This window comes from Carcharhinus amblyrhynchos, chromosome 1 (assembly GCF_965287045.1).
Source record: "Carcharhinus amblyrhynchos chromosome 1, sCarAmb.v2.hapA, whole genome shotgun sequence".
Taxonomy (NCBI): domain Eukaryota; kingdom Metazoa; phylum Chordata; class Chondrichthyes; order Carcharhiniformes; family Carcharhinidae; genus Carcharhinus; species Carcharhinus amblyrhynchos.
In genome coordinates, this window is record NC_137324.1 from 89,428,215 (window position 1) to 89,454,150 (window position 25,936).

At 41.0% G+C, this 25,936-nt stretch overlaps 1 protein-coding gene across 7 annotated transcripts in view; it reads left to right on the forward strand.

The window, feature by feature from the left end:
- The window catches only part of rell1 (RELT like 1), an 87,537-nt gene that overhangs the window by 25,839 nt on the left and 35,762 nt on the right, over nt 1–25,936 (forward strand). For 6 of the 7 annotated variants that reach the window (XM_080188988.1, XM_080188998.1, XM_080189019.1 and 3 more), the window contains exons 2-4: nt 4,869–5,075; nt 11,121–11,192; nt 14,543–14,588. In XM_080188988.1, the coding sequence (XP_080045114.1) occupies nt 4,869–5,075; nt 11,121–11,192; nt 14,543–14,588 (325 nt within the window). The remainder of the gene's footprint in view (nt 1–4,868; nt 5,076–11,120; nt 11,193–14,542; nt 14,589–25,936) is intronic. The other variant, XM_080189007.1, reaches the window with a different exon arrangement.

Consider the following 25,936-nt stretch of genomic DNA (forward strand, 5'->3'; position numbering starts at 1 on the left):
TGCATATGGAATATTCCCCACTTGCAGGATGAGTGCAGCTCGAACAACATACTGTTCAAAGTACCCCATTTGATTGACACCTCCATTTACCACCTTAAATATTTACTCCAGCACATCGTTGCAGCACTGTGTACGAAATCACTGCAGTAATGAATGCTCTTTTGACAGCACTTTCCAAACCGATGATCTGTGCAACCTAGAACGGCAGGGGCAATAGGTGCATGCGAATATCACTACCTGCAAGTCCCCATTCAAGTCATACATCATCCTGACTTACAAATATGTCACTGCTTATATCAGCTTTCACTTGGTTAAAATTCAGAAACTCACTCCCTAACAACACTATGGTTATACCAATGTCATGTGGACTGCAGCTGCTCGTGAAGACAGTTCTTAAAGGCAGTTGGGGATGAGCAATAAAAGTGACCTTGCCAATGATGTCCATCTCTTGTAAGTGAATGGAAGAAAAACTAAAGTTCGTTGAGCTTCATCACTGGCTATCAAAGTCTAGAAAACTCCCTTAGATCTTGCTACCGTAAAATTAACTACATTTTACTAGCCTCAAGAGAAAATGGGCCATAACTTCCTTGCTTCCTCTCCAGCATCACATTTGGGGCTACCTCAAAGAGGCACTGGGGAATCCATCTTGGAAGTTTCCTTGTAAGGGTTTAGCTGGCAGTTGTCCAGAAGGGTCAACTTTCTCCAGACATTTTTGCTGGGCTGAGAACCACTCAACAAAGTGATTTAAGTTGTGAATCTGGGACGCTTTTGCTAGTTTTATACTTCTAATTACTCTGAGTTAGAAAAAAAAATTTCTCTCTTCAGAGTAACTATTTTAAACATCCAGACCCAGGCAGGTCAAACAAGTAGTAATCATAGAATTCCTACAGCTCAGAAGGAAATGACTTGGCCCATTTGAGTCTGCACTGACTCTTGACAGAGCATCTTACCCATGCCTTGCCTGTAACCCCATGTATTTAGTCGCTAATTCCCCAAATGTACACATTTTGGGACAATTTAGCATGGCCGATCAAACTAACCCATGGACCTTTGGACTGTGGGAGGGAACCGCAGCACCCGGAGGAGACCCATGCAGACCATGGGAGAACATGTAAATTCACAGTCAGTTGAAGCCAGAACTCTGACGCTGTGAGGCACTAATCACGAATCACTGCCACTGTGCTGCTGTTAAGAAGGCAAATGGCATTTTGGCCTTTATTGCAAAGGGGTTGAAGTTTAAAAAGAGTGAGGTTTTGTAGCAATTGTACAGGGTGTTGGTAAGACATCATCTGGAATACTACATAGAGTTTTGATTCCCTTTCCTTAAAAAAAAGATATAGTAATATTGGAGTCAGTCCAAAGGAGATTCACCAGGCTAATTTCTGGGATGAGTGTTGTCCTGTCAAGAGAGACTAAATAGTTTGGGTCAGTATTCTTTGGAGTTTATAAGAGTGAGGGATGAACTTATTCAAAAATATAAGATCCTGAGGGAGCTTGACAGAATAGATAGTAAATATTTTCACTAGTGGGAGAGTCTCAAACAAGGGGACGTAGTGACAAGATAAGGGACTGGTCATTTAAAACTGAGGTGCTTAGAAATTTATTTTCGGAGAGGGTGGTGAAGCTCTGGAATTCTCTTCCCCAAGGTGCGGTGGAGGTTGGATCATTAAAAGTAATTAAAGTAGAGGTGGATAAATATTTGATAAAGGAATAGAGGGCTTGGGCAAATGGCACAGAAAAGAAGTTGGTGCCAGCATAGATCAGCATATTGAATGGCAGGGCAGGATTGAAGGACTGGGTGGGCCTACTCCTCTTTCTTGTGTTCTTGTGATGCTGAATTGTCCCAAGTGAGACGGGTTAAGCTGAACATTTTTATATAGAATTTTGAGTTTGTATGTGGAGTGGGGGGCTGGCGCGGCAGGGTAAAAGTGACAAAATAAATACATTGGTATTGTATCTCTTGTTGCTGGAAAGTTTGTATTGCAGTATGGAACATTTTGAAATGCAAGTTATTTAGAAATCTACCCAAATGTAGCAACCATTGGCACCAGAAATACGGCCTCCTGCAATCAAAAGTAAGATGAATGGTCAGTTTATTTTTTTTCTGAGGATGTTGGCAAGATAATTAGAATAATTTCTGTTTTTCTTTGAGTAATACTGTGAAATCTTCAGTGTCCACATGAATAGGCAGGCAGGGACTGACAGAATATTGAATAATACACAGCACTGTTTGCCTAGGATCAAGGAAGAGTGGTGTCAAGTGAACTAGTCTTCCAGAGCCAGAACATTCTGATTTGCTTCCAGTTGCTGTATTCTCATGTTTATGCTCTTTTTCTCTGCCCATTCCTTACAATATCTTTACTTTTAAAATTCTTGTCCTTGTTTATCTCCTCCTCCTCTCTCTCATGACTATGACTACTATCCCTGCAGTCACATCCAGTCCCATAGCCCTCCCCAAGATATCTACACACCTGTAGTCCTTGGGAAACCTTTGGGTGCTAAGGTACAATCAGGTGCCATTTTTGATTATTAAAAGTAAACACAGTTGTGTGTAAAAAGTGCATAAACTTACTGGAGTGATCAAGGGATTTAACTCTAACATAATTTAATTTTTTAACAAGTGTAGATTTTGAAAACATTTCACTCTATTGAGCTAAGCCTGAGAGTTACCATTGCAGGAATTCTGCTGCATGACTGATTTTATCATCTAACATTATCACAGTGGATTGTCTGTTAAGTGAACAGTTCAATTGGGAGTTCCAAATGGTTATAGAGTAAATATTTATTTTTCAAAGTGATTAGTTGAAAGAATTTCCATGTGTTGAATACTTAACTTTTTTATTTAAAATAGTGATGTCATCAATAGGCGCGCAATTGTATTTCATGCCAGTAAGGCTCCTGAAGTTTGCCCATGGTGGGTACCCAGGTTAGTTGGCATGGAGTAGTTAAGAGCAAAGATGGTGGAGGCATGGGCTAGTATGAGTTAGTAATAAGTTGATATTGTGGCTTTAAAGAACCTTGGGGGTTATGAGTTGACATAAGAGGGTATGAGGTGTATTGGAATGGGCATAGGGTAGCGTTGGACTTTATGAGAAAAGTGAGTGAGGGATGAGGGCTGGGGGTTTTATTTGTGTTTTTAAAAGAAAATTTTGTTACACTCAACAAGTGCTAGAGTGTAGAGACAAATCTTGCAGCTAGCATGCCTCCATATCTGACAGCCTCTACTCATTTTGGGTGTAGGAAGCCAATTTCTAATGCACCCTCACCCCTCGGAATGATCATTCCAACTTTGTGGCCTTGTTTTCCCAGGTTGGATTGGCACAGCTGGGAAATGTCACTGCTCCTGTTCCAAAAGTGAAAATCCAATTGATAGGTGCATCATTAAAAGCAGTTACCAGATTTGAACCTTGTTCTGCATCATTAATTGATGTATTCTGGATGGGTGGTTTGGTGTTGGTTATTTCAGTTGGGCTAAATTCTGAAGTCAGGGATTATAGACAAAGCACTTCAACAAATTTGAGCTGATTGAAGGCAGCATAGTTTACCTGTCACACACTGTCAATTTGAACTTCTTCAATGATGTTGCAAACATAGTGGATAAGAAAGAATCTGAAATTTTATGTCAGATGACTTCCAGTAGGTGATCAATTACAAGTTCTGTGCAAGGTTTATTAGCAAAAATGAAAATGTATGGGGTTGGAGTCAACCTTGTGACATTAGTTGGGAAATTTAGTTGTTGGAGGTCGGAATAAAGGGTATGTATACATTGGGTGCTGGCATGTGCAGAATGTAACGTGACATTTAGCAAGGAACTGCAGTGAGAGCTCAGCTTTTCATTATGTATTTATAACGATTCAAATGAAGGAGAGATAAATATCGAAGTTTTATGAATGTGCTGAATTGGCAAGCACGGTAGGTAGTGCAGATGGGAATAGGATGTTGCAAAAAGAACACAGATTCTGTGGGAAAGAATTGTTAATTGGAGTACATGTAGGGAAACATGAAGTTATCAACTTTGGATTCAAGGAAGACTAATTGGAGTATTTCTAAATGATGGTAAACCAGGAACAATAGAGAGTGAAGATATTCTGTTTTGGGTTTCTAACCTCTTAAAAGTTATTTTCCCGTTGTAGCAGGTACAGTGCAGACTCACCAAAGTTAAGAGTTAAATTATGAGAATTGTTTGTGCATACGCTTGTTGTAGTGAGAGATTAGCTAATCAAAGTGTTTAGAATGATACAAGAATTGAATGCAGTAGATATAATGAAATCATTTCTTGAGGGAATTTGAAATAAATATGGTCAATCTTCAAATCAGAGCAAGTCATTCAGGATTGGATTGTGGAATCTCTTGATCCATTTCATAGCAATAGAAATCTGGAACTTTTCTTTATTCCCCCTTGCTTTGGATCATGGAACGTTTGATGCTTTGAGTCCTTGGATCACTAGTTTTAATTTCAAATACTGAGGAATGTGGGGTAAATGGGTTTATCCATTAGAGGAGCAGGCTGTAGAGGCTGATTTGCCTATCGCTGGTCTTAAGTATTAACCTAACTCTCTTGAATAGTATCTAGTGGCCCTAACTAGAAAAATGCCTATATCATATTATTAAGTGAGAGCAGCATGATGTTTGGCTGGATCTTCTCTCCTTCCTGTGGCTGAACTGCTTTCAGCACTGGCTGATAATACAGTGGCATGAGAAATGGCCATTTGGAAGAGTACTTGATACCTGCAGAAGCATATCCAGTCCAACTTGGCAAAAAAAAATTGTAGAAGAGAAGAAATTGGGATAGAAAAGAGGAAAATACCAAAATAATTAAACATGCATTTTACTGATACCTGACGCTCTCATTTTTTGTTTTTTCACAGAATCCCATGCCTTCAGTACAGGGCTGAATCAAACTAAAACGAGTAACGCACATCCAGAGTACATCGCATTTGTATTGGTACCTGTCTTTTTTCTCACAGGACTTCTAGGAATATTGATTTGCCGTATTCTGGCAAAAAAAGGTTATCGATGCACAACAGACGCAGAATCAGAATGTGAAGAGAAGGAGGTTGCTGAGGCAGAGATGGGTAAGAGAATCAATTAATGAAGTGACAGCTGAAACAATTTGGACTCTTGTATTGGTGATTAATGGACATTTCATGAAACACTTAATATCTTGTAAGAGATGTGAAGATTATTTCCTTCATCATCTAAATATCATGTTTAGATAGCAACTTGAAGACTGACTCTGGGATGTTCAAATTCTGCACTACCAAACAACTATTCTAATTTTTGTTTTGACTTTATCTACTTTCTAGTTGGATCTTAAATCTCATCATATGGTAGTCACTACTCCAAACTATTTGATTACTCATAACCATGTCTAACAATACCTCTGCCCTTATATGTCTACAAAGCTACCTCTTTGATGTAAAGTCCTTCACACATTTTTGGAATTTCTATTTCCTTATTTACTCATTTTATCCAAATTAATAAGCACAAGCACTAACCATAGTACCTATTTACCTTTCTAACCTAACTGCCTAGAAAGTTAGGCAGAAGGCTAAAGTGCAGGACCTCAAAGATGGTAATTTCTGGACCAGTACTGATGCTACATGCTAGTGAGACTAGGAACAGAAAGATTAGGCAGATAAATGCATGGCTTGAAAGCTGGGGCAGGGATTTAGATTTTTGGATCATTAGGATTGCTTCTGCGGTAGGGCTGACCTGTTCAAGAGGGACAGGTTACACCTGAACTGGAGGCAGGGGGGCTAACATTCTGGCAGGGAGATTTGCTAGAGCCAATCGGGAGGATTTAAACTAGTTTGGTGGTGGGGGGGGGCGGGTTGATGGGAGGGGGATCCAAAGCAGTAGGGAGACAGAAGAGAAGGTTGAGGACAGCACAGAAATTAGAGAGCACATTAAGTGGTAAAGGCAGTGTCAGTGATCCTAATACCAGACAGATCAGACAAAAGCAAGACAAAGCAAGGGAAGTTCAGATTAAACTGCATTTATTTCAATGCAAGAGGCCTGATGGACAAGGCAGATGAACTTGGGGCATGGATGGATATGTGGGGCTGGGATATTATAGCAATTGCTGAAACATGGCTAAGGGAAGGACAGGACCGGCAGCTCAATGTTCCATGGTACAGATGCTATAGGGAAAAAAAGCACAGGAGGTAAGAGAGGAGGGGGAGTTGCACTTGTGATTAGGGAAAACATCACAGCCGTACTGTGAAGGGATATATCTGAGGGTTCGGTCACTGAGTCTATATAGGAGAACTGAGAAATAAGAAGGAGGAAATCATTTTGATAGGGTTGTACTGTAGGCCCCCAAATAGTCGGTGGGAAATTGAAGAGCAAATATGTTAGGAGATTACAGATGGCTCCAAGAAAAATAGGGTGGTAATAGGGGATTTTAATTTTCCCAACATTGACTGGGCCAGCCATAGTTGTAGAGTGTTGGATGGAGAGAAATTTGTCGAGTGTATTCAGGAGGAATTTTGCATTCGGTATGTGGATGGCCTGACGAGAGAGGGGACAAAACTTGACCTCCTCTTGGAAAATAAGGAAGGGCAAGTGACAAGTGTTAGTGAGGGATCACTTTGGGACCAGTGACCATAATTCTGTTGGTTTTCGGATAGCTATGGAAAATGATTGGTCTTTCCCAAAAGGTAAAATTCTAAATTGGAGCAAGGCCAATTTTGATGGTATCAAGCAGGAACTTTCAAAAGTTAATTGGCGGAGTCTGTGGGAAGGCAAAGGGACATGTGGTAAGTGGGAGGCTTTCAAAAGTGTGTTAACCAGGGTTCAGGGTAAATACATTCCTCTTAGAGTGAAGGGCAAGGCTGGTAGAAGTAGGGAACTATTGATGACTCGGACTGTTGAGGCCCTAGTCAAGAAGGAGGAGGAGGAACGTGACATGCATAGGCAGCTGGGATCAAGTGAACTCCTTGAAGAGTATATGGGGTGTGGGAGTACAGTTAGGAGAGAAATCAGGAGGACAAAAAGGGACACAAGATTGTTTTGGCACATAAGGCTAAAGAGAATCCAAAGAGCTTCTATAAATAAAGGGCAAAAGAGTGACAAGGAAGAGAGTAGGGCCTCTTAATGATCAACAAGGTTATTTGTGGGTGAGATCCTAAATGAATATTTCTCATCAGGATTTACTGTTCAGAAAAACATGGATGTGAGGGAACTTGGGGAAATAAATAGTGATGTCTTGAGGAGTATACATGTTACAGAAAAGGTGGTGCTGGAAGTCTTAAAGTGCGTCAAGATCGATAAATCCCCAGACCTGATGATGTATCCCAAGGCATTGTGGGAGGCTGGGGGGAAATTGCAGGTCCCCTAGCCAAGGTATTTGAATCATCGATAGTCATGGGTGGGATGCCTGAAGGTTGGAGGGTGGCAAATGTTGTGCCTTTGTTTAAAAAGGGCTGCAGGGAAAAGCCTGGGGACTACAGGCCAGGTGAGCCTCACATCTGTGGTGAGTAAGTTGTTGGAAGGTATCATGTCAAAGGTCTTGCTGAAGTCCACGTAGACAACATTCACTGCCCTACCCTCATCAGTCGTCGTCGTCATCACTTCCTCAAACTCGATCAAGTTAGTGAGACGCGACTTCCCTTTCACAGAACCATGTTGCGTCTTGCTAATCGTCCGATTGTTTCCAAGTGGGAATAAATTCTGTTTTCGGAGGTCCTCTCCAATAATTTCCCTAGCACTGAAGTAAGGCTCATCGGCCTGTAATTACCTGGATTATTCTCGCTACTCTTCGTAAACAAAGGAACAACATTGGCTATTCTCCAATCCTCTGGGACCACTCCTGTAAAGTAAGAAGCCTCGCAACAAGTTGCATTCCAACCATTTAGTTTCCTACCACTGACCATGATCGCATTCCAGCCGTTACCTTGTAAATTGAGTTTGTGTCTTTATGTGCCATGTTTATGAACACAAGTCTTCACTCACCTGATGAAGGAGCTTGAGACTTCGAAAGCTAGTGCTGCCAAATAAACCTGTTGGATGTTAACCTGGTGTTGTAAGACTTCTTACTGTGCTTACCCCAGTCCAACACGGGCATTTCCACATCATGACCTCCCCTGTAGCCAGTGCGGATACACATACTTTTCTCAAAGCTGCAGGAATTTCTTTCCTTGCCTTTCTCAGTACTCTGGGGTATATCCCATCATGCCCTGGCGACTTGTCTATCTTAATGTTTCTCAAGAACTCCAATACTACCTCCTTTTTGATCTCAACCTGACTCAAACTATCTACACACCCTTTCCCAGAGTCGTCATCCATCAAGTCATTCTCTTTGGTGAAGACTGACGCAAAATACTCATTCAATACCTCGCTCATTTCCTCTGGCTCCAAGGATAGATTCCCTTCCCTATCCTTGAGTGGGCCAACCTTCTCACTGGCTACCTTCTTGCTCTTTACATAATGTATAAATTTCCTTAATCCTGCTGGCCAATGTTTTTCGTGACCCCTTTTAGCTCTCCTTACTCCTTGCTTAAGTTTCTTTCCACATAGTGGATGCCTTGGTGGTTATTTTCCAGATGTCGCTGGATTCCGGGGAAGTGCCGGAAGATTGGAAAGTGGCTAATGTTACGCCGTTGTTTAAGAAGGGTGCCAGGCAAAAGGCAGGGAATTATAGGCCGGTTAGTTTAACGTCTGTTGTAGGTAAAATGTTAGAATCCGTCATCAAGGAGGAAATAGCGAGGCATCTTGAGGGGAATTGCTTGATAGAGCAGACGCAGCACGGTTTCATTAAGGGGAAGTCGTGTCTCACAAATTTGCTGGAGTTCTATGAGGATGTGTCTAGGGCGGTGGATAGAGGAGAGCCGGTGGATGTGGTCTTTCTTGATTTTCAGAAGGCATTTGACAAGGTACCTCAAGAGATTATTGCAGAAGGTTAGGGGACATGGAGTTGGGGGTAGGGTGTTAGCGTGGATGGAGGACTGGTTGTCAAATAGGAGGCAGAGAGTGGGGGTCAATGGGTGCTATTCGGATTGGTGGTTGGTGACTAGTGGAGTGCCCCAGGGGTCGGTGCTGGGGCCTCAGCTATTTACCATTTATATAGATGATCTGGAGGAGGGAACCAAGTGTATGGTGTTGAAATTTGCTGATGACACCAAGATTGGGGAACGGCAAATTGCGCGGAGGGTGTGGAGAGTCTACAGAAGCATCTAGATAGGCTGGGCGAATGGGCCAGGAACTGGCAAATGGAATTTAATGTTGGCAAGTGCGAGGTGGTCCACTTTGGTAGGAATAATGGTAGGAAGGATTATTACTTGCGTGGAGAAAAACTGCAGCAGGCGACGGTGCAGAGGGACCTCGGGGTCCTTGTGCATGAGTCGCAAAAACCCAGCTTGCAGGTGCAGCAGGTGGTCAGGAAGGCGAATGGGATGCTGGCCTTCATAGCGAGGGGGATTGAATATAAAAGTAGGGAGGTCTTGCTGCGGCTGTATAGGGCATTGGTGAGGCCACAGCTGGAGTACTGTGTGCAGTTTTGGGTGCTGTACTTGCGCAAGGATATTTTGGCCTTGGAGGAAGTGCAGAGGAGGTTTACTAGGCTGATGCCGGAGTGGAGGGGGTTGAGCTATGAGGAGAGGCTGAATAAACTAGGCTTGTACTCGTTAGAGTTTAGAAGAATGAGGGGAGATCTCATTGAGACATATAAGATGATGAATGGGATGGATAGGATAGAGGTGGAGAGGCTCTTCCCGCTCAAAGGACAGTAGGACTAGGGGGCACAGCCTCAAGATAGAGGGGGGGCGGTTTAGAACGGAGTTGAGGAAGAATTTCTTCACTCAAAGGGTGGTGAATCTCTGGAATTCTCTGCCCGTTGAAGTGGTGGAGGCTGCCTCGCTAAATATTTTTAAGACGCGGGTTGATGGGTTTTTGATGAGAGGGGATTAAGGGTTATGGGGAGAGGGCGGGAATGTGGAGCTGAGCCACGACAGATCAGCCATGATCTTATTGAATGGGGCAGGCTCGAAGGGCCAGATGGCCTACTCCTGCTCCTATTTCTTATGTTCTTATCTTCCTTGTAATCCACTCTTGCTTTGTTGTGCCTAGCCTTGACAAATGCTTTCTTTTTCTCTTTGACTAGGCTCACAATATCTTTCGTTATCCAAGGTTCCCAAAACTTGCCATATATATCCTTCATCCTTACAGGAATATGCCAGTCCTGAATCACTATCAACTTGTATTTGAAAGCCTCCCACACGCCAGATGTTGATTGCCCTCAAACATCTGCCCCAATCTATATTCAGTTCCTGCCTAATATTGTTGTAATTAGCCCTCCCCCAATTTAGCACCTTAACTTGAGGGACTGCATTTATTTTTATCCAACAGTACCTTAAAGCTTACTGAATTATGCTCACTGTTCCCAAACTGCTCCCCTACTGAGACATTGACAACCTGGCGGGGCTCATAGAGTTCATTTAAAACATATGTGGACGCAGCGAGCCACGAGGACGAACTCCCATTTATATCTCATAGCATGTCCAAAAATCATTTTTTCAGCTTATTTTCAGATGAAGCTGTTCATTTATGTTGTCCACTGGATGGTATGTGTTTTGTTGCTGCCCCCACTCATACTTGTCAAGGATGACAGTGCAAAAATCAGAATATCATATTGGATTAGGATGGAGTTTAGATAAAAACTGAGCTAGTTGAGGTGAGGTAGAAAGGAAATTGATGCACAGGCTGGAATAAGTGTGATGGTTCCAGAGCAACATCTTCAAAAATCTATAGGGTGAACATTATGGCCAGAACTTTCTAGTTGTTCATGCTAGCAGAATCTTCTGTTCTGGTGGCACACACCAGCCGTGAATTTCACGGTGGCAAGGGGCGCATTTAATGCGAAACCCTGTTGACAATGGCAGGACCAGAAGATCCTACCACTGAGAAATACACTGGGTTGTCTGATAGATTCTGCCCTATATATCAGACTAATTATACAAGCATTTTTGGATATTAAATATAATGAAATTAACCCATTTGTCAGATTTGATGCAACTTCTCAGACGCTGCTGGCCTAAGTGTAAATTTAATTGTGATGCCCAACTCTGGTGATCATAGTATTTTACCGTACTTATCTTTATTTTTTGTACATTGTTTCTTAGATTTCCATGACAGTGGTGAGTGCAATGTTGATACAGTTGGACAAATGGTGCACTATATTATGAAAAATCCAGGTAATGCTTCATAAGATTGCAGTTTAGTTGGAACATGTTAACAGGAGCAAACCATTACAATTCAGTGAGATCATGCCTTATCTGTGACCTAACTCCATATACCTTGATACCTTTGGTTAGCAGAAATCTCAGATTCACAATGAACAATTTACCTAACTGCTGCCTAGGGAAGAGCATGTATGAGATGTTGATTCCAAACTTCAATATTCAAAAGAACTTTTTAAAATTTATCTGTCAAAGGATCTGGTTGTTACTGGCAAGGTTAGCATTTGCTGACCATGATCTGAGCAGTTTCCTAGGCCATTTCAAAGAGCCATGCTTTGTGGCCTCCAGTCACGTGTAGACTAGACCACGTAAGATACGTTCACATGAGTGAGCCATATGGATTTTCTCACAATCGATGATCATTTCATGGTCACCATTACTGGGACTAGTTTTTCAGTTCCAGATTTTATGCATTGAATTTAAATTTTATTAGCTGCCATGCTGAGATTTGTCCCCAGAGCCTGGGCCCCTGGATTTCTAGACCAGTGACCAGACCTTTGTGCCACCAGTCCCAATTATAGTCACAATGGTTCGGTTGTCAGCAGTCTTGCCTCTTGAGTTATATAGCTCTAGTTTCAAGTCCTATTCTAAGGCTTCAGCACAAATATCAAAGCTGACACCAGTGCAGTACTGAGGGAGTATTGTCAGAGGTGCTGTTATTTGGATGAGATATTAACTCAAGCACCCACTTATCTGCATGGCTCAATGTAAAGATCCCATAGCACTATTTCAAAGAAGAGCAGAGGACGAATGTCCTGGCCAACAGTCATCCCTTAGTCAACAGCATCGAAACGGATTATCTGGTCATTATTTTGCTATTTGCGAGATTTGGCTGTGCACAAATTGAATTATTTCCTATATTGTAACAATGACTATGCTCAAAGTCTCGTTGTTATTTAAAAGTGCTATATAAATGCAAGTCTTTTTCTCTATAGATTGTGTCCGTTAGTCTAAACTCAACCAAAGGAAATGGGGTCGATAGGAAAAGCTATCTGTTCCTCTTACTATCTTGAAAAATTTGATCAAGTATTCCTCATAATTTTCTAAATTTCAGGGAGTACAATTCTAGTTCATAGACTGAATCTTGGCATTTGATATTATTCCAATAAATCTATGTTGCATTACTTTTAAGGACAAAGCCTTTCTAAAGTGATAAGCTTGTGGAATGCAATTCTATACTGAACAGGACTTTGTGTAGCTCAGGTGTAACTTCTATCTTCTTGTATTCTAGTGATCTTGGTGTAAAGGCCAGCATTTCATTAGTTTTTTTGATCATTTTCTGTATCCTATACATGATGTGTTAAACAACTATGTACGTGGATCTCCACTGTTTCTAGTTTTTCACCATTTAGAAAATCATCTGATTTATCTGTTTATAAGACCTATCACATGGCTGCCTTGAAATCCTTTTCCCAGAACTTTGCCCATTCACTTAATCTATTAATGCCTCTTCTGTAGATAAAAAATATAAAATTACACTGCTAGCAAAGCTGCCTATCTTTGTGTTATTGGCAGCTTACATGTGTGACTTCCTACTTCATCATCTAAGCTGTTAATTAACATGATGAGTTTTGAAGTGCCATTCATGTATTTAGGCACTGATAGGTGGAGCAGACTCCAAATGTGATTTACTTGCAATAAATCAAACTTATCAGATGCCTAGAATTTTGGAAATGGCTTCTTGGAGTTGAATCATAGAATTCCTACAGTGCAGAAAGAGGCCATTTAACCTATGAGTCTGCAATGTAGACAACAATGCCCACCCAAGCCGTGTCCTCATAACCCATGTATTTATCCTGCTTGTCTCCCTGACACTAAGGGGCAATTTAGTAATGGTTTTGTGCCTAGATGGACTGAATGGCATATCTAATCTGTAGCCATCTTGTAAATGAATGCATAGGAAGGGTGTTGATCTGTATCAAGTGGAGGCATATGGTGCTGGTAGAGATAGCGTCTTGTCTTTGATTCTTCAGGGTTAAATGTTAATTAAGCAAACAAAAGAGGATCAAAATCCTGCAGTATTTGAAAATGAAGGTGGAATTCTTATTAGTTTCTCTATTCTACCCAAGTACATTTTAATTAAATAATCCTAATTTTACATTTGAACTTGGGATATTTTAATGTAATCCCATTTTGCCCATTGTCCATGCCCCTAATAATACATTTGTTTTCTGACCAAACAAGGAATGTAATCTCCTGACACATCATGACACCAACTTCCAAATGTTAGCTGTAGTTATGAGCATCAGAGCGTCATGGTGATTAGTATCAGAAGATGTTTATTTGCTGTTTGTTGTACATTTCTTATTTTTTTTGAATTTCTGTATTACAAATAATAATGGCCCAGATTTTACGGTCAACGATGAAGGGACCTCACAGCTGGGCACAAAAATTTGGCAAATACTAAAAAGTTGATTATCCCACCTCTGAAAAGGCAGCAATAAGAATGCTGGCCGAGCCAGCAATACCCATGAGCCATGAAAAGAATTTTAAAAAAAGCTGATCATCTCAGAATTAGGGAACGCAGATTTAAGATTTTGAACGAGAGATGTGAGAAAGAACTATTTCAATCAGTGTGGTAATGATCTGTATTCTGCTGCCTACAAGGATGTAAAAATGTAGATGATCAATGACTTCAAATGGAAATTGATTTTTGAGAGAGATCAAGCTGCAAGGCTCAGGAATAGAAAGGGAGTTAAATCTTGACTGGATTGCTCTGTAGATAGTCAGCATGTGCTCGTTGAGCCAAGTGCTCTCCTGCATTGGCTCTAAAAAGCCGACATTCACATCAAGTCACTGGTTATATATGACTGCATCTGCGATTTTGCAACAGTACACCATGTATTACTTACAGCACCTTTCAGGTTTGCATGTTCAATTGCACCTGTGCTGAGACCCTTCAGTTTTCTTGGTAATAGATGCAAGAACATATAATTTTACTGTTACAACCCCAAATTCAAGGCTATTAAATTCATGCAAATTATATTTTGAGCCAGCAGACACTTAATTTATTTACTACCTTGTTGTCATTGCAAGTTTGGTATTGAACTTATTTAAAGTAAATCGCTTATTATGTATTTCTCTATATGTTGCTGCCTTTTTATCTTATTAATCTTTCATGTAATATTTATTTATTAGGAATTTTTTTAATGTTGACGTTCAATTTATAATATTGATAGCATAGAGTGTAGATTAAATGAAAAACTGTCGACAATAATTAGGTCTGAATTGTAAGGCATTTTACAATTTCAAATATCCACAATTCAGTTTGGAACTAACATTTTTTTTTTCCCCCCTCTTTGCAGCTAATGCTGAAGCATTACATGCTATGTTAGACCAGGGTGCAGAAAGGTAAGATTATCTTTGAGGATTTATTAATAATGCTTGTTCAAATTTCAAAAATGTTTGAGATAATTATATACTAAAAGAAATTCTGACACTGTTGCAAAGTTGTTTAATGGATCGTACTTAGTTTGAAAATACCTCAGAAACCAAATTCTTTCTCAAAACTTAGAAATCTAGACAGTTAGCAATAATCTCTAGAATGTAAAGATGTTGGTGGAAACAGATATTGGGCATGTAACAATAAAACTGTGCCAGTACAATGGTAAGTAACTTGCAAGAGGAAATGGTACCCCGTCCAAGAAACGGAAAGCAAACTCTCCATTTATAATAACTTTTTCAATCTGTGATTATTTCATTTGATTCCCTCCATAGGATTGTATTACTGAAACGTTTAATGTTGTCTGAGTCCTACTGGTTTCAGCATTTGCTTAGAGATTTCTGCATCATTGCTGCTGTTTGGACATTTTGTCCTCATGAAAGGAGATTGTTCAACTAAAGCTTTTGCCTAACATTTTGGAGGAAAATGAGTTTGGAAATAACTCAACATAAATGCTGCAGCAAATTCAAATCTATGAATATCCACTGGACTAATACTGTGCTGACCACCTCCGTCTACCTTCTTTTCCATAAGTAGAACTGGAGCGAGCAGGAGACCTGGTTCTATTGTCTTTATCCAGATAAAACGAATGTTATTTATTATAATTTCTAATCACTTCCTAGAATATCCTTCCCCTTTGAACATCTGGTTATTCATTATTATATGCAGAGTACATATTCTTGTGGGGAAAGAAATTCCAAATACATTTGACCTTCATTGGGAGGTGTTGACTTGATGTTTTTTCTTAACCTTTTGAGCAATGTTTTGAAAAATAATCTATATTTAGATTTTATATGCACTAAACCAACTTTAAAATTTCATACATCCATGTGTTGGAGTAGGATGTGAAACATATTTCTCCTGAAGTGAGAAGTGGTCATGCCCAGGTGGGTAGATGGCTGACGCTATGGTTTCCCAAGGACTCCAAGAACCCAATTTAAAATTTTATTCTGAGCAATCCTTTGTAACTCTATTTTGTCAGTAAATTCTAGTGAGTTTAGCCTCTTAAACATCTGGAAAGAAACCTGATGCTACTTCCTTCTCTATTGAGTCTGTAGATCTGTACTTTTTCCCTTGTTCTCTTGCTCATGGCAAGAATATTTTCATCCTGGCAACTGGATGTTTGGTCACCATTTTGCATAATGTTTTGATTTTCATTCTTGGATTTTGGGGATCGGTTGCCATGTACCACTATTTTCAAATTTCAACACAGCATTTTTTTTGCCCCAAACTAAATAAATTAGCAAGCGCCTCTTACTTTTTCAACACTGGAAAAGCTGCTGATAACATTTTGATACACATACTAGAAATGGAAACCAATACAAAACCATATCAAGTCCATCAGCACTTAAACAACTGATGCTGTTGATTGTTAGTTCTCTTTTGACATACAAGCACATCTGTGCAATTTCAGCGAATACTTATTAAGTTCAGATTCTGTTCTGTCCATATATAAGGAAAAGTGAGTTTTTGTTTTCTCTTGCAATTACTGGTTCTATGATGCAATATTTTACACTCTATACCATTGTTGTTGGGATTTTACTGCCACATTTAATGTTGTCTGAGTCCTGCTGGTTTCAGCATTTGCTTCGAGATTTCTGCATCATTGCTGCTGTTTGAACGTTTTGTCCTCATGAAAGATTGTTCTTCAACTAAAGCTTTTGCCTAACACTTTGGAGGAAAATGAGTTTGAGTTTGCTGAATGTGGAATGTGAAGACCTTCTGCTTAACTTTTGGACTTACTCATTGTGAAATTTGAAGGGATTTTATCTTTTTGTTGTGATCAAGTCTGTTACTTGTAATCTGTTCTGTTCCTCCTGAATATGTGTGTAGGGAAACAAATCTACTCTTAGGTAAAAACACATTGTGATCCTTAGCAATCCTACTATTGCAGCCTGTTTAAATCCTGTGGTTAGCTACATTTGAATGAAACAAATATTTATCTCTGAATCAGTATAAGCATCTAAAATGTAGGAACAGCTGAGCATCCTCCCACTCAACCCTTCCTCTCTTAATTGATTAACCAGTTGCTACTTTAATTGCATAATTGCCAGTTAAAATAAGAGAGTCAAGGAAACCATAGTCTGATGTCCAGTGTCGGGAAAGTACTCGTGATGCCCTGCAAGAATAAATGAAGAACGATGTGAGAGAAATGAGTCAGCATGGCTTTATTTGTGTTAAAATTATTCATTCATATGGATATCGCTGGCAAGGCCAGAAATTATTGCTCATTTTTAATTGTACTTCAGAGAGTGATCCTGGATTTGGGAGATGCTGTCAAGTCATCTTGGCAAGTTGCACAATACATCATGTAGTTGGTTTACACTCCTATCCGTTACAGTGATGATGGAGGGAGTGGATGTTTGCGGTGATGAATGTGTTGCCAGTTTATCCAACTCCTTGGTTCTAAAACCTCATGACTATTATTGCTGCCCAACTCATTCAGTCAGTGGTGAGTATTTCATCACACTCCTGACTTGTGATGGTGACAATCCTTTGGGATTCGGGAGCTGAGTCACTCATCTCAGAATTACAAACTATGAATTTGAATGAATATTTTATGAATGCATAAAAAATATTTATTTATTTATTTTTATGCATTCATGGGATGTGTGTGTCACTGGCAAGGCCTTTACTTATTGCCCAACTCTAATTAAACTGGAAAGTATTTTGAATTGCTGGAGACTGCAGGGGGGAAAATACTCCAACAGTGCTGTTAGGTAACAGATTTCAAGTTTGTGCCCAATCAAAATTAACCTGTGGTAGTATATTTCCAAATCAGGGTGGTGTTTGACTTGAACTGGAATTTGCAGGTTATGCCCAAAGATGTGCGTGTTAGGTAGATAGGCCATACTAAATTGTCTCTTTGTGTCGGGGGAACTAGCTAGGGTAAATGTGTGGGATTATAAGGATAGGACCTGGGTGAGATTGTGGTCGGTGTAGACACAATGGGCCGAATAGCCTCCTTCTGCACGATGATTCTGTGATCTCTGTGGCTCTTGTTCAGAACTGATGGCTCTGACATCCAACATTATGAAGTGCTTTGAAAGGCTAGTTGTGGCACGAATCAACTCCAGCCTCCCAGACTACTTGAATCCACATCAGTTTGCTTATCACGCAACAGGTCCACAGCAGATGCCATCTTCCTGCCCCTGCACTCAACTCTGGAACACGTAGATAACAAGGACACCTTTGCCACACACCTATATATTGACTACAGCTCAGCTTTCAACACCATTATTTCCACAAAACTCATCTACAAACTCCGTGGTCTGGGCCTTGGCACCTCCTTCTGCGACTGGATCCTGAACTTCCGAACTCTCAGACTACAATCAATAAGGATTGGTAAGAACACCACCTCCATGATCATCCTCAACACTGGTGCCCCACAAGGTTGTGTTCTCAGCCTCCTACTATATTCCTTTATACACCTATGACTGTGCAGCCAAATTCCCTTCCAATTTGACTTTCAAGTTTGCTGACGACTGCACTGTAATGGGTTGGATCTCAAACAATGACGAGACAGTACAGGAATAAGATAGAGAATCTGGTGAACAGGTGCGGGTACAATAATCTCTCCCTCAATGCCAACAAAGTGAAGGAGATTGTCATCAACTTCAGGAAGCATAAAGGAGAATGTGCCCCTGCCTACGTCAATGGGGACGAAGTAGAAAGGGTCGAGAGCTTCAAGTTTTTAGATGTCTAGATCACCAACAACTTGTCCTGGTCCCCCCCCATGCCGACACTATAGGTAAGAAAACCCACCAATGCTTCTACCTTCTCAGAAAACTAAGGAAATTTGGTACTTCAGCTACGACTCCCACCAACTTTTATAGATGCAGCATAGAAAGCATTCTTCCTGGTTGTATCACAACTTGGTACGGCTCCTGCTCTGCCCAAGACCACAAGGAACTACAAAAGGTCGTGAATGGAGCCCAATCCATCACGTAAACCATCCATTGACTCTGTCTACACTTCCTGCTGCCTCAGCAAAACAGCCAGTGTAACTAAGGACCCTATGCACCCCGGACATTCTCTCTTCCATCTTCTTCTGTCAAGAAAAAGATACAAAAATCTGAGGTCATGTACCAACCACTCAAGAACAGCTTCTTCCCTGCTGCTGTCAGACTTTTGAATGGAGTTACCTTTCATTAAGTTGATCTTTCTCTACACTCTCTAGCCATGACTGTAACGCTACATTCTGCACTGTCTCGTTTCCTTCTCTATATGCGGTATGCTTTGTCTGTATAGCGTGCAAGAAACAATACTTTTCACTGTTAATACATGTAACAATAATAAATCAAAATCAAGTGTTCTAGGCTGTAGAGGTTAGTTGGAGATAGTTATTGCACTACATCTTGTAGGTATGCATTGTTGCCACTGTGTGCCTTTGATACAAGAATATAAATGGGATGTCATGTTACCAGGATTTGTTGTTGTGTATGGTGTCAGACTTTTTGAGATGTTGGAGTACACTCATTTGGACAATTGAACACTCTTATCTCCTTTGTGCTGTTCAGAAGATGAAGGGTTTGTGTGATGCTGTCTGAGGTGGACAAATTTTGGCAAGTCAGGAGATGAGTTATTCATCACTAAGTACCAAGCTATTGACCTGATGTTGCAACCATGGTATATATTTGCCTGGTCCAGTTATGTTTGAATATTGATAACGCCAGGATATTGATTGGGAGGGATTTAGTAGTGGAAAACCATTTAATTTCAGGGGAAGATGTTTAGGCTCTGACTCATTTCCAGCACTTAACCAGCAAATAATATTTGCATGATTCATTGACTTAAATTGGAAAGTTATCAAGGTCTTGCTACACGGCAAGGAGTTGCAAATGGAATTGAACACTATAATCATTAACAAACATCCACATTTCTGACTTTATAATTAAGGAAGGTTATTTCTTTATTGAAGAGGTTTAAGACAGTTGGGTTTAGAGCTCTGTTTTGAGTAACACCCTGAAGCAATGTCCTTCCACTGAGATTGGCTTCCAATAATTAAAATGTATCTTCATGCTTGGTATGATTCTAATTATTAGAGAGGTTTTCCCATTGACTTCAATTTGGTTAGGTAGATTGATGCCACACTTGGTCAGATGTTACTTTGTCATGTGCAGTCACTTTCATTTCATTTTAATCTGGAATTCAGTTTTTCTTCCTGGTGGAACAAAGGCAATAATGAAACCTAAAGCTAAAGTTTATTTATTAGTATCATAAGCAGGCTTATATCAACATTACTATGAAAACCCTGTAGTTGCCACACTCCGGCACCTATTTAGGTGCACTGAGGGAGAATTTAGCATTGCCAGTGCACCTAACGAGCATGTCCTTTGGACTGTGGGAGGAAACAGGATACCCTAGAGGAAACCCATGCAGACATAGACATAGAACATTACAGCGCAGAACAGGCCCTTCGGCCCACGATGTTGCGCCGACCAGTTTTTTTTTAAAAAAACACTGACCCACTAATCTAAACCAATCCCTTTTTGTCCATAAACCTATCCACAGATCTCTTAAACGCCCCCAAACTAGGCGCATTTACAACCGCAGCAGGCAGGGCATTCCAATCCCTCACCACCCTCTGGGTAAAGAACCTACCCCTGACATCTGTCCCATAACTACCACCCCTTAATTTAAAGCCATGCCCCCTCGTGCTAGCATTCTTCATCCGAGGAAAAAAGCTATCATTATCCACCCTATCTAAACCTCTAATCATCTTATATGTTTCAATAAGATCCCCTCTTAGCCTCCTTCTTTCCAGCAAAAACAACCCCAAATCCCTCAGTCTCTCCTCATAAGACCTCCCCTCCATACCAGGCAACATCCTGGTAAACCTCCTCTGCACCCTCTCCAAAGCCTCCACGTCCTTCCTGTAATGTGGGGACCAGAACTGCACACAGTACTCCAAGTGCGGCCGCACCAGAGTTGTGTACAGTTGCAACATGACACTGCGACTCCTAAATTCAATCCCCCTACCAATAAACGCCAAGACACCGTATGCCTTCTTAACTACCTTTATCTACTTGATTCCCAACTTTCAGGGATCTATGTACACATACACCTAGATCCCTCTGCTCCTCCACACTATTCAAAGTCCTCCCATTAGCCCTATACTGAACACATCTGTTACTCCTACCGAAATGAATTACCTCACACTTCTCCGCATTAAACTCCATCCGCCACCTCGCGGCCCAGCTCTGCAACCTGTCTAAGTCATCCTGCAAACTATGACACCCTTCCTCACAATCTACCACACCACCGACTTTGGTGTCATCAGCAAACTTACTAATCCACCCAACTATACCCTCATCCAGATCATTAATAAAAATTACAAACAGCAGTGGCCCCAAAACAGATCCCTGAGGCACACCGCTCGTAACCGAACTCCATGACGAATATTCACCATCAACCACCACCCTCTGTCTCCTATCTGCCAGCCAATTCCTGATCCAAGTACCTAGATTACCCCCAATCCCATACATCTGCATTTTCTGCAGAAGCCCACCATGGTGAACCTTATCAAACGCCTTACTAAAATTCATATATACCACATCAACTGCCTTACCCCTATCCACCTCTTTGGTCACTTTCTCAAAGAACTCAATAAGGTTAGTAAGGCACGACTTACCTGCTACAAAACCATGCTGACTGTCTCTAATCAATTCATTACTCTCCAAATAACTATAAATCCTATCCCTAATAATTCTTTCTAAAACCTTGCCCACAACAGAAGTAAGACTCACCGGTCTATAATTCCCGGGGAAGTCTCTGTTCCCCTTCTTAAACAATGGGACAACATTCGCTGTCCTCCAATCTTCTGGTACTATACCAGAGACCAACGATGACCTGAAGATCAGAGCCAGAGGCTCTGCAATCACCTCTCTGGCCTCCCAGAGAATCCTAGGGTAAATCCCATCCGGACCAGGGGACTTATCTATTTTCAAGCCCTCTAGAATATCCAGCACATCCCTGGTTTCAACTGCAATACTTTCTATTTTACACCCCTGCACCCCAGTGTCCTCCACAGCTACATTCATGTCCCCCTGCGTGAACACCGAAGAGAAATATTGGTTCAATGCCTCTCCAATCTCTTCCGGTTCCACACACAACTTCCCTCTACTGTCTATAACTGGCCCTAATCTTGCCCTAACCAACCTTCTGTTCTTGACATACCTATAGAACGCCTTAGGATTCACCTTAATCCTATCAGCCAAAGTCATCTCATGTCCTCTTTTAGCCATTCTTAACTCCCTCTTCAACTCCCTCCTAGCCAATCCAAAGCTTTCTAATGCACTACCTGAGCCCTCAAGCCTCATCCGAACATAAGCCTCCTTTTTCTTCCTAACCAACGAATCAACTTTTTTAGTACACCACGGTTCCCTAGCCCTACCAAATCCTCCTTGCCTGACAGGGACATACCTATTGCAGACCCGCAGTAGCTGTTCCCTGAAAAAATTCCACATTTCGGACGTTCCCAGTCCCTGTAATCTCCTAGTCCAACCTATGCTTCCTAATTCTCTCCTAATAGCCTCATAATTACCCTTCCCCCAGCTAAAACTACTGACCCAAGGTTCATGCCTATCCCTATCCATCACTAAGGTGAACGTAACCGAATTGTGGTCACTATCACCAAAATGCACACCAACTTCCAAGTCTAGCACCTGGTCTGGCTCATTACCCAGCACCAAATCCAATATAGCCTCACCTCTAGTTGGCCTATCAACATACTGAGTCAAAAAACCTTCCTGCACATTTTGAACAAAAACTGACCCCTCTAACGAGCTAGAGCTATAGCAATTCCAATCAATATTAGTAAAGTTAAAGTCCCCCATAACAATTACCCTATTACTTTCACTCCTAACCAGGATCGTCTCCGCAATCCTTTCCTCAACCTCTCTAGAACTTTTAGGAGGTCTATAAAAGACTCCCAGCAGGGTGACCTCTCCTCTCCTATTTCTAATCTCCGCCCATACTACCTCAACTGACAAGTCCTCATCAAACTTCCTCTCTGACACTGATACAGTCCTTGACCAATAATGCTACCCCACCCCCCCTTCTACCTCCTTCTCTACTCCGACTAAAGCATTTGTACCCCAGGACCTGCAACATCCATTCCTGACCCTGCTCTATCCATGTCTCTGAAATGGCCACAACATCAAAGTCCCAGGTACTGATCCATGCTGCAAGTTCATCCACTTTATTGCGAATACTCCTCGCATTAAAGTATACGCATTTCAAACCCTGCTCCGCCCCACCCCCACAATGCCGTGCATTGCAGGCCCCATCTATGCCCCCCTCACTTTCACATGAGAATGCAGAGACTCCACACAGGCAGTGAATCGAACCAGGGCACTGGAGCTGTGGGCAACGATATTAACCACTGTGCCCCTGAGGCAGTTCTAATGAAATCCAAACTAAGCATTAATAAATAGCTTATTGCTAAGTTAGTGTCACATGAAGCATTGTGTTTGACACCTTCCCTCACTTTCCTGATGATTGAGTAGTTGGCCAGATTGGATTTGTCCTATTTCTGTGCATACAGTCTACCTGTGTAATTTAACGCATCATCGAATAGATGACCAGTATTGGAGCTGTATAGAAACAACTTGGCTTGCTATGCAGCCACATCTGAAGCACGAGTCTTTGGAACTGGGATATTATAGAAGCCCATGTCCTTTTTCTGTATCCGGTATATGTTTATTAATAGCACATTGAATAAATTGGATTAGCTGAAGATACTATCATTATGATGTGGGCCACAAGATGCAGCTGAGAAGTATCATCTAGTTGGCATTTTGGCTGAAGGTGGTTGCAAGCACTCCAGTTCCTTACACCTTCCTGAGTCTGGAGAGGACTGAAAGATTATGCCAGTGCTCTTGTAATTTCCACTCTTGCTTCCTTCGATATCCTTGGATCCATCTCATCCAGTCCTGGTGCCTTGTCAACAGTCTACCCTGCCACGTCCTCCTCTGTTTTTTTTCTCCCTAGTATAAAGCAGGGGAAGTAATTCAGAGGTTGCTACCTTTTAGGGGTGTCAGATGTTAACTTTCTCCTGAGCTCCTTTAAATTCCTCCATCCTCCCTTTTGTTGCTGGTTCCAATGTTGATCACAAAGCCTGTGTCTTTTTACCCTCCTTTTCCTTTTCATGTGATATCCCTTACCCTGATAGCCTGCAGGTCTTATGTCAACAGTGTAAGGACTGCCTGTCTGTCATCTTGATTATTAAATTCCCTATTAGTATTATTATAATCCAGGTAAGAAACTCTTTACGAAGTCAGCCTAAACCGTAAGTTTTTGCACTTTGAATTTGGCTTGGGTAGGCATAAGATGTTTCACTTGAGGTATGATTCAAATGATCCACTGGGGAGCTTTTATCAAACAAAGTTTAATTAAGGATATAGTAAACATCCAATAAGGCATTTAGCAATAACTTCTACCAATTGCAAACAAGAAAAAAAATTATGATATTGTAAAAACTGTTCTAACCAAACAAACCTCCTTACAAACCTACACCTGTCCTAGGTTTAGCGCAAAAATGCTCATGTGATGCTGGATTTTCTCGTTCTGTAACACCTCTGAATTAGTCCTTTGGATAGTGTTATAATTCAGGTCAGAAACTCAAGTGTTTTCTGAATTCCGCCTGGATCATAGGTTTTGCGATTTGAATTTGACGAGGTTAAGTATAATTCAAATGATCCATTAGGGAGCTTTAATCAAACAAAATTTATTTAAGAATACAGTTAACACGTATTGAAAGAAAATTAACACAAACTTTTACCAGTTATAAACAAAAAAAACGATATTTTATAACCCTTGATAAATGTAAGTAATGTTTCAACCAAACAACCCTTAAACAATACCTTTGCTGCAGGTATAGCTCAGAAAATATAAATGCGCATGTGATGCTGGAACTTAGTCCTTTGGTTGGATACTGCACTTCTCTTGATACACAACAGACAAGCTTGAAGTCAAAACAGCTTCCCAAAACACCAGAGAGACGCTGTAGGTGCTAACTAAGAAACCACCAACAGCAGAGTTTTCACTTCCGAAAGGCAAGAAGCCTTGCTTCCAGCCAACGAGCAGAATTTCCAAAACCAGGTGGGGGGAGAGAGAGAAAACCTGCCTGCCATTTGACAACCAGGACAGCTGCTGATTGTAAAACCTAAACTGAAAATGAATCCCTGCGTTCGTCTGGGGAGGAACCACCTGACTTTGACTTGTCAATTAGTTTTCCTCCTTGCAATGCAAAAGGCTGTAAAATTCCAGAAAATACCTGAGGCCCAGAGTAAAAATAAAACCCCATTTAAAACTGAAGCAGCAATAAAAAGACTTCTAGCAGACAGCTTGGCAAGAATGAAACCAAAAGACCTGTTTACAACTGCAGAGAACTTTTTTTTATAAACCACATTTCTTAAAGGCACACTAACATCACAATAGAGAATTGAAACTCTGACTTCCCAGCCCTATAGGCCCCAGCATCTTGAAATAGCAATAGAGCCACTGTTTGCCTCAAGCTAGCAAGCCATCAATAGCAAAATTTTCACTCCAGGAAGGCAAGAAAAACTGCTTCCAACTAGCCAGTAGAATTTCTAATACCAGGGAGTCCAACAGCTTCTGACAAACTGAATGTGAATCCTTGGACTCCTCTGTGAAGGAACCACATGACCTTGACCTGTCGATCTTCCCATAACAATTCAAAAAAGATTGTAAACTCTGTAGGCCCAAATTAAAAATAAACAAAAAGGCCTGTTATATTCCTTCAACAGATATCGTGGCAATCATACAAAAAAAAAGCAGAGAAACAGGATTAAAAATTAAAGGCACAGTAGTATCATAGTATACTTGCTGTACAATACTTGATGGAACACTCCTGGAGATTTTTTGTACTACCACGTTCCTTCCTACCCTTCTGGGTGCCTTCATCTTTCTACTGAATTCTATCTGACTACGTGACCAGGTCCTATAACATGTGATCCAGACACCCACGTGCCCTTACTTTCTTACTCATTGATGAGATGTAAGCAGTTGCTCATCCCTAATCGCACTGTCACTAAAAGAAGTCCCTAATTGCATTGTTGAAGATGAACCACTGCACTCTGCTAATTTTGTTAAGGAGAGCCTTGCATGTTTTTGACCCAGTGATGGTAAAAGAATGGCACTACATTCTCATTGAAGATGGTCTGTGATTTGAATGGGAACATTGTTCCCGGTGGTTTTCCCATGCACTTGAGGGTGCTGGCTTTTTCTGGCG